The sequence below is a fragment of the Ornithorhynchus anatinus genome, chromosome 8 (assembly GCF_004115215.2).
Source record: "Ornithorhynchus anatinus isolate Pmale09 chromosome 8, mOrnAna1.pri.v4, whole genome shotgun sequence".
NCBI lineage: Eukaryota > Metazoa > Chordata > Mammalia > Monotremata > Ornithorhynchidae > Ornithorhynchus > Ornithorhynchus anatinus.
In genome coordinates, this window is record NC_041735.1 from 14,170,212 (window position 1) to 14,179,808 (window position 9,597).

General features: G+C 36.6%; 1 protein-coding gene across 2 annotated transcripts in view; it reads left to right on the forward strand.

The window, feature by feature from the left end:
• The window catches only part of GNAS (GNAS complex locus), a 125,238-nt gene extending 117,375 nt beyond the window's left edge, over positions 1 to 7,863 (forward strand). For both annotated transcript variants that reach the window (XM_029070346.2, XM_007671425.3), the window contains one exon: positions 588 to 7,863. In XM_029070346.2, the coding sequence (XP_028926179.1) occupies positions 588 to 734 (147 nt within the window). In that variant the 3' untranslated portion in view covers positions 735 to 7,863. The remainder of the gene's footprint in view (positions 1 to 587) is intronic.
• The last annotated feature ends 1,734 nt before the right edge of the window (positions 7,864 to 9,597 follow it).

The window sequence follows — 9,597 nt, forward strand, 5'->3', positions numbered from 1 at the left end:
TGTTTACATATATGGTGCAGCATCGAAAGGCTTAGGAACTTTCAAAACCCCAGGAAACGTAGAATCTAGAAAATCTAGGAATGCCCAATATTGACTAAAATATAAACCGTTACGATGTATCATATTCATTTGTTTGTTCAGTTGTATTTATTGAGCGCTTAGTGTGTGCAGAGCACTGTAGTGATGTTTTGTGAGCATGTGTGGGCAGAATATGAGCATGGCCAGGTAGGTGGAAGTAGAGTAGAGGATAGATGGATAACAGAGTGGTAGGACCTGCAGTGACAGTAGTATGAGACCCAGGGTCGGATGGTGAGACACACACCCAGGGAGGGGAAAACCAGAGCCTGCTGACTGTGATGGCAGGTGAGCAGGCAGATAGGTATGAAGAGAGGGTTGAAACCCAGGGCCGGAGTGGCATTTGTGGGTAAGTGGAGGGAGAACTGAATCATGCTAACAACTGGCAACAAGAAGGGGCAAGGTAGATGGGAGAGGAAGTAGAGGCACCCAAAAAATGTAAAATTCACCGGTAGTGAATTTTCTGCGCTGACTTGCCTTTCACGAAGTATTTTTGTGCTTTTTTTTTCCAGAGAATCAGCACAGCAAGTGGAGATGGAAGGCACTATTGCTATCCTCACTTCACATGTGCGGTGGATACAGAAAATATCCGGAGGGTTTTCAATGACTGTCGGGACATTATTCAGCGGATGCACCTTCGTCAATATGAGTTGTTGTGATGGAGAGCACTTTTTTCTGTGTTTCTGGACTCCTTATTCCTCATGAAAAAAACACACAAAAAAACTTGCCCACAAAGGGTGAAAGAGAACTGATGCAGTCTCCCTCCAGTTTGCACCCCCACCTTTTTCCTTGCTGGACGATAGCAGACTTGTAGCTTGCTTCCGGCCCCTGGGACAGTTTAAGACAGCCAACAGAACAGAATGGCTATTTCCATGTGGGTTCCTTAACTTCAATGTTATTAACAACAGCAACAGATACAAATAACAAATTAAAAGCCCTGAATGTGTGGCGCGCCAGAGAAGATTGGGGAATAATAAAAGTTAACACAAAAAATGAAGAGAGAAACTTTTGGTAATTTAACACTGTGGTGGGCAAATGCATACTACCCATGATTTCAACTTTGAATCCATATACTGCATCAAATGAAAGATGGTGCCAAGTTACAGACCACGTTTGAAGAGACCCCTGAGTTTGGTTCTCTTCGACTGTAATTTGGCTTTGAATGGAAATCCTGACAGTTCTACAGCAGACCTAATGCAAAAACTTATCGCTACCTTTCACAAGGGTGTTTTTAAATCCAGTCTCGGACATTAAGAATTGAACTGCATATGGCCTGTGATTGCAGAAAGAGTTAACCACACACTGTTTTTCAGTTTGTCCACTGACGATCTTGCCTGATAAGAAAATCATTAATTGGACAGTTGTCCTAACAGGTTTTTCTTCCCTTCTTTTCTTCTTTCTCCTCTTCTCCCTCCCTTCATTTTTTATTTTACTCCTGGATTATTATTCTTGTACAGACTGTAAAATGTATTATTTTGTACAACTTTACTGAAAAAAATAACTTGTAGAAGATCTTTGTGCCTTGATTATGGCTGTACCTGTAAAATGAGCTAAGATGTAAGTATGTTTGATTGCGCTGTACAGCTTTGTCAACCCTATCAGCAGCATTAGCTCACGGTAGGGGAAATTTATCTGTAGTTTAGTTTTTCTGGTTTATAAAAGAAGGAAAAATACTGTTTAGTAAAAAAAAAAGTACAAATTGTGCGAACTTAACCACTTTAAAAGTGAGGTCTTCAACAAGTGACCAGATGTCGCAGCATCATGCTTTTTAATTTTAGCTTTAACTCATTTAAATCTCTATCCAAATGCAAAACATGGCTTGTTTCTACATAAACCAAATTTTGCTACAAATTATAAATGTTAGTCTTTGGTCATTCATAGTCCTTTTTGCAAAAAAATAAACAAGACAAAAGTTTAAACCAGTAGGCATCGTGCAGGTATGGTGACTATCTGTAGACTGGGCAGAATTCCCACCAACCTTCACTTAACTGTATGGGCAAAATATTATGGAAATGACCAGGTGTACACAGCCCTTGTATTTGGCCACTGAATTCCAGTTGCAAATGACATTTTTATTTCTCTTTTAATAAAGAGATACCTTAGAAACTTTGGTTTTATATTAACTATATAAGTAGCTTAAAAGTGAAAGATGTGTGGATTTTTTTCTTAAACTTGAATAATTTATGCAAATTATATGCTTAGAACAACATGTGGTACAGTAAAAAGAAAAAAAGAGCAAAAATCACTGTAGCAATAAGAAAGCATGTAATTTTAGTAACTACTACACTGCTTTATATTTTATACCTAGGTGTTTTATGTCTCTGTGAGTGTGTTACTTTTTCATGTGTCTAAACTTCCGTGTACAATCTGTACAAAGTCAAGAATTACAGTTGTAATATCAGATCTAGAACAGTGTTAGCCTATATTACTCAAAAAAACCCCAACCAATCTGGATTTTAATGCATTGAATTTTAAAACTTGCCTCCTTGCCAACACACTAGCTTTTTCACAAACTGCTGATAGTTTCTCTCAGAAAGAAGTCCAAGTTACATGAGAATCAGGAATTGGTCAGTGTTTGTTGTGAGTAGCTTCGCTACAGGTACCAGATAACTGATTTTCAGAAAGCTCTGGCTACTTAAAATGGGGTGGCCTATGTTGCTTTTTGTTCTAACCTTCTGTCCCAGCCCATTTCCAGGACTGAAGATAGTCTGAACTTGGTGATGTTTGTCTCGCGCCCCATTTGCTCAAATTATGAATTTTGGAAACTTTCAGGGCAATATTAAAATGCTGTTGGTAAATTGCCCACAAGTATGCCTGTGATTGCTAATGAGCATTGAAAAGTTGTGTTTATGTAGTTTATAAATTCAAAGAAAAGCTGCTGCGTGAATCTCTGAAAGTGACAGAAGATTCTGATGTATGGATTGCTCTGCACTAAAGAATGTATCCAGTGCCTGTAGTTTTCAGAATAGGGGAACTTTAATAGGCAAAATTTAAATAAGCCTTAATTTTTTTTTTTTACCACAGCCAAAAACCTTGGATTATAGTGCCAAACTTTTAAAACTATCCCATGTATTAAGGCTGTACGTACCAAATTTATGGATGTGTGTCTAAGGCTGATCACTAAGTATAAGGAAAGACAAACCAAAAGAGACTAAGCTGAAGAAGAATACTTGCCAGGATGTGGTGAAGGAAAACACCTGTCATTAAAAAAAAAATGCCCAAGATAATGAAATTTGGGGGAAAGAAAAACACACGGGGGATAAATCTGATAAAAAGTTTCAGTGTTTGAGGCACTTTTTTGAGGGAAGGAGAAAGACATTATCCCAACAGTAAGGTTGGGAGGCTGAGTGTATTCTGCCTCAATTCTTGGTTAGTCTTTACATTAGTCATACCGTTTGATTGCCCAGTAAACCCAAGTCATTTAAAGATAACCTTTTTATTATGAAAAAGTGAAGCTTCAAAGCTTTTTCTTTAGCAACTTGGTCATTTTTTTGTCACTAATTTAGTGACCATAATCTGCAGTTTTTGAACCATTCCAAATCTTCTACTTTCTCTGATTTTCATAGTTTTTGTCCTTTTTTTCTATTTATTTATTTTAACTTTTTGTTTTCAAAATCAAGGACTTTCACTTTTGTGTCTCAATACCCTGTTTGAGAATAACAAACAGCCAAGAGTTTACTCATTTTATTCAGTATTCATGATGCTGAAGTGTAAGATATCCGCAAATGTAAACACTACCACTTTATTAATAATAAAAAATTCAGTGTTTCTAGGGGCACATTTGCATCACTAGAGTCTAAAGTTGTGTCAACATTTCCATTTGGAATCCATAGGTGGTCTCTCAATATCTTGGCACTTAATGGTTTGCCCTAAATTAAAATTCAGTTAATATAAGGCCTTAGCTCAGGAGTCATTTGATGTGCTGTTTTTTTGTTTTTGTTTTTGTTTTGGAGTGGGGAATGGATGCCAATTTTCAACAAAAACTGTTGGTTCAGTTTTAAGTTATTCAACTATTTTGTTGTTTAGGGGTTAGCTTTAAAAAAATACTGGTTCCAAGTTGCTTTTTTTTCTTTTCTTTTTTTTTAACACTTGTATAACTCAAAAACGGTTTGGATCTCTTCATTTACATTTGGCAAGAAAGTTACCTATTAGTATGGTCTGCTCATTTTTGGGTATTTTGTAAAATAATAAATGGTAGAGATGTTGTGGTTTCAAAATCAGCTACTCTGCATTGCAGTAACTTATTTCAGCCAAAAGATTCTAAGGGACTTTTGTAATGAAAGCTTAAGTTTGCATGTTTTTAAGCCAGATAACTTCCTCAAGATCTGATGGTGGGGGTTGGGGGGGTGGTGGTAAGGGAGAATGATCTTTGGCCTTAGTATTTTTATAGGTTGGTCCAAATGGCTATGATTGCCTCAAAAAATCTCCTAAAGCATATTAATTCGCTGGACTAGCTTGATAAACTCCATTTCTATTATGTTAAAATATTTCAAAATGTATACATTTCCTCATATATATTGCTACCCATTCTGTCCAGAAATGAATTTACAAAGTGTAAATACAGAATTGAGTAAATTGACATTTAGTGCTGAACAGCTTTGACAGTGTGGAAAAATAATCACATACTATGAAAATATAGGGTGGTTAGTACCCACTTTGAACCAACATTTTGTAAATTAATTATCAAAAGGTTTTTTAAAAAATTTTTACCCTCTTACATTAAATTTCTTAGAAAATGAACTTTGAGTTAAATTACTTGAATTTGTGACATCAAGCTGAATTTTGATCTCAAAGACAAGTTTTTTGTTATCTTTATTTCAAATTTGCAAGCTAAGAATAAGGTCTTAAACTCACAGACAGCCTAGTTCATATATGTTTGGAGGGTAGCAGGTATTAGGTTCTAGCCAGTTTTGAAATTTTTTGAAGATGTGAAGTTTCTGAAAAGCAGTAGGAGTCTCAAACAAATCTGATGGTCTACAAAACTGAGCATGATCTAGCAGCCCAAATGTTTTACACCTGACTCTCCCAACACTTCATTTTAAGTAACTCACGAAAAAGATCTCACCGGTTTGGGAGTTAGGAATATATTATACTTCCTTGTAGTTTTTAAATGTGTTTCCTAGTTCATACTCAAAAGAACATATTATCATTGATAACTTTTGGTACTCGGGGCTAACCTTAAAGAAAATGGGGCAAGCTTGGGTAGCAAGCAATTGAAGGTAAGAAAGGACAAAAGTTAGTGGCTTAGTTAGTGACTTTGATCCACTCTATTTTGCCTTGATTTTGAAAGCAGATCACAGTAGTAATTTGAGGCCCAACTGTCAATGAGATAGAGCAAAGTGGCTTGAGTGTAAGCAGAGGAGAGCATTTAGGTGTTGTTTTGAATGTTCATAGTATTATGGGTCTAACACATCTTAAAGCCTCTGAAGTGTACATTTGGACAGGAATCCTATGTGAACTTCAAAATATGTAGGAGTTTTAACTCCGAATGGCTTTGGTCGGTTTTTCTACCATCTGAAATGATTACGTATTGCAGTAAACTTACAGGATAAGTGAGGATTTCTGTCGTCTGAACTGTGATCATCTTGTATCTATCCCAGCGCTTACTACAGTGCTTGGCACATAATAAGCACTTAACGAAAACCACGATTATTACTATGAACTCTGAACAGCCAAATTAATCTTGGTTTTTTGATAAAGAAAATTCACTTCTAAAAACTGCCATTATGTTTAGCCACATTAATTTTTCCTGCTGTTCTTATTTTCAGTGTTTTAGGTGCATTTCTGTGGAAAATTAATTCAGAATATCTTTTAAGAATCCAAATTCCTTAGGATTGATCAAAAGCATTGTGATAGGTTTTTCTCTTTTCTGCTTCTAACTCCACCCCTCACACACACAAAAGAAGACACTTTGGAACACAATTTTATATATTCACAAATGTGTGTTATGTCAGGAAGCGGATTCAGTGGTTTAAACTGTGGGTTTTCACCAAAATATAGAACAAATTGTGGTGAAGCATTGCAGTCATTCTTTATATTTGTGGAATAATCACTAAGGGTGGGGCTGAGCTATAAGGGTTTGAGATAAAAGGCATTGGACATCTGGTTTTAACAAAACGAGAAAATCTGATCTCTCTTTGAGGGACCACTTGTGGCAATCTCCATTTTTCTTAATGGATTCAGTACCACATTCCTACAAACCACCACCGTGCTCTGGTCTTCTGAGAAATATTGGGCAAGGCTACTTTATCTTCCCCAGCTACTTTCCTACTTCTATGGATGTTTTGAAACACAGGTACAATACAGCAGCTGTTAGGATACTGAACAAGTCAATCTGGGGAAGATTAAATGGAAACTGGAGATAAAATAGACTTCACCCTCCTCCTAGAGGAGAGATATAATTATGGAGACATACTCTCCAAAATCAGTGTCCCTATTTAGATCAATATTTCAAAGAAAATAAAGACACTGCATTAAGTTTGGTTGCTGTGAACTAAGAAATATCGTGGAAAACATGCACACATGCATAAAGTTAACACTGGAGTAAAGGTTAAGTATTCTTTGTACCTTCTCATTTAGTCCCTGATTATTTGGTACTTTATTATTTTGTGGATCAGTAGGGAATATGGGTTTCCATAAAGATGGCCTTTGGAAATTAGAATAACGTATCAGTAAAAACGTAAGGTTATGTTATTGAGTATTTTACTGTTTGTAAATATAATTTAATAGTGTTTAGCAATAGTGTGAAGTCATTAAAGTTACATTTAGTTTCGTAATCAGTGACTATTCGAGATTTTTCCCTCTGTTTTGTCCCAAACTCCCAGTTACCAAGCAGTGTCTTCATGTTACAGTGTCTAGAATAACAAATCTGTGCTATTGTTGTGGCTCTCAAGGTCAAAATGTGCATTATCTTAAGCTTTTGGAGCTTGAGAAACTCTTCAACCAGATCTTGTAAGGCTAAATGCTGCTAATTTTTTTTTAACTCCAGATCTAAAAATTATTTAGTACCATATTTCTAATGTATTGGCCTTAAAATGTTATAGATCCAGGAATATGTTGGGGGAGAGTGGAAAACTGGGCTTAAATATGAGTTAGGTTTAAGGAAATAGTTAAGGAAAGAGATACATTTTGTTGTTTTTAGATAGCTTTTTTTCATGATAAAGGAACTGCTTTCAATACAGAGGCCTCATGTTTACAAATTCCTATTTGTCATTTGGAACATATGTGATCTAGTATTACAATTTTTTTTTTAATCAAAAGGTACTTTCCTTAATTAGTAACTGAAAACCAAAAAAAAAGGAACAGACGGTACAGGCTAAATTCAGATAAGCAGCACATGCATCATAACATATAAGGTAGCCTTTAACCATAAAGTCATGAACAGTAAATAAAGCCTGTTGAAAAGAATACTCTTGCAACACCACAATTGCTCCTCTTGAGACTGTAAACATTTTCACTAGAGATTACCTTTTTAGGATAGGCTCCAGATATTTCTTAGATCAGTTTAAGCAATAAATTAAAGCTGCAGTCTTATTTCAGCATTTACCTTAAAGTGTTTTTACTTTTCATGAATAGTAAAAAAACAACTTAGAAATTGCTTTTTTTGTGTATGAAGATGAAGGTTTATTCAGCTAAGGTTCAACTCTGTGGTGAAACCCTTTTTCCCCTGTTTCCTCCAAGAAATTGTTTAGGAAGTAAAGGCTTTGAGTATTGTTCATTTTATCTATAAGAAAGCAAAAGAATCTATTTTATGTTGCCATAACAATCAAATAAAGAAATATGAATATATGCAGAATTATAACTTCATATTTTGGGGGGTTTGGCTAGTCTTGAATATAGAGCTTTTCTTTTATCCTATCTACAAAGCTAAGTCAATCTGTAGAGGTTCTGCTGTACTGAAACTGGTGTTCAGAGTAACCCTTTAAGAGTGGAGAGTTGAAGTTCATCCAAACTATTATAAAGGAGGCCCCATCAATTCTCAAGGATGTCGATACCCTCAAAGTTGGGGATTTTAATTAATTTTTAGATTTCAGTACTTGATGGACTTGTAAAAACTAGTTTGGTATTTTGGTGAAACCTGGCAGAGTAAGTCAAAGTGGACCTTACTTTCTTAATTCAATTCTCCCTAAGATATGGTGATTTAAACCCTGTGATGATGCAACTCAATATTTTCAACATTGGTGTCTTGCTTCCCATTCTAGCGAATGAGTGTTCTTCCAAAGGAGAATCTCATTTGGAATAATTTAATTGACAAATTGCATATCTTTTATCATCCTTGGTGAAATAATCAGAAGTAAGTACAATACTGTATATTGATGCAGCCATATTCCTCACTCAGTCTGCTCACCTCTCATTTCTCAAAAGTTTCATTTTGCTCTTGCAGAATTTAATTATAACATGAAGAGAACAGAGCCAGTTTTTCCCCAGAGGTACCTAAATTTATAAATGAAAAGTTAGAAGGAAAACAGAGGTGGAATTAAAATGGACCCGTGTACGTATATCCCTAAACATAGGAATGTACGACGATGGAATCTCCCACCAGTACCGACAGATGAGTCTTGGTCCCTGTCACGAAGACGTCAGGACCGAGAACCTGCACAATGGAACTGATTATTGTGCTCGTGGTTTGCACAGCATCACTCTCACGTTCTCATCCCTGTTAGTCACGTTTCTGCTGGGGCAAGTAGAAATAGTGAATCACATTGTGAAAAAGTGCACACGAAGACTTGACATACAAACTCATTTGGTAGGAGTATTTATGAAATACCATATGCAGAGCACTGAACTAAGCACTGAGAGACAGTACACAGCTGGGAATTAGGAAGAGGGAAGGGAGACTCCGTTTGGCCGCTACAATTCACCCCACCATTGAAAACAGCAAATGGGGCAGCCGAGGGTCCCGGCCACAGTGTAATGTTGATGCTGTGCTATAGTCCCATAGGCCAGGAAGCAGTTTCCAGAGTAGCCAAAGGGATCTTGTGTGATATGGAAGGCTGGGGGGAGCTGGCTAAGAATACATTTATCCTAAAGGATTTCCGGGACTTACAGGCCACAGAAATACTACATTGATTCCAATCCATCTCTATGTGCAAATCCAAGGCAGGATGGTTACGATCAGCAGGTTGTGTCCCCCATGTGACTTTGGGAACATGCTCACATAACTTTTGTGCTCATTTAGTTTGGCCCTCCTCTAGTGCCATCACTTAATGAGCTAACTGTTACACTTATTTCAGAAGACTTTTCCCAAAACATGTTGCTGGCTTTACTAAGATCATTTTACTTAATATTTGAATGATCTTTCCTTTCATGATTTGTGGATGCCAAGCCATCCGAAAGGAACCTTTTTATAAGTGTGTTTTCTCCTAAGCATTGAATTCACACTATTCTGAAGCTAGGTCAAAGCAGAGAATTAGTCTGGTGATCTGCTGTAGCCTGAGTCGTCTGGATCATTACCCCAATTTTCTGCCTCTCTTTGACTTTGAAGTCCTGTGCATGAAATGATTTACACTGAGCTCTCTGTAC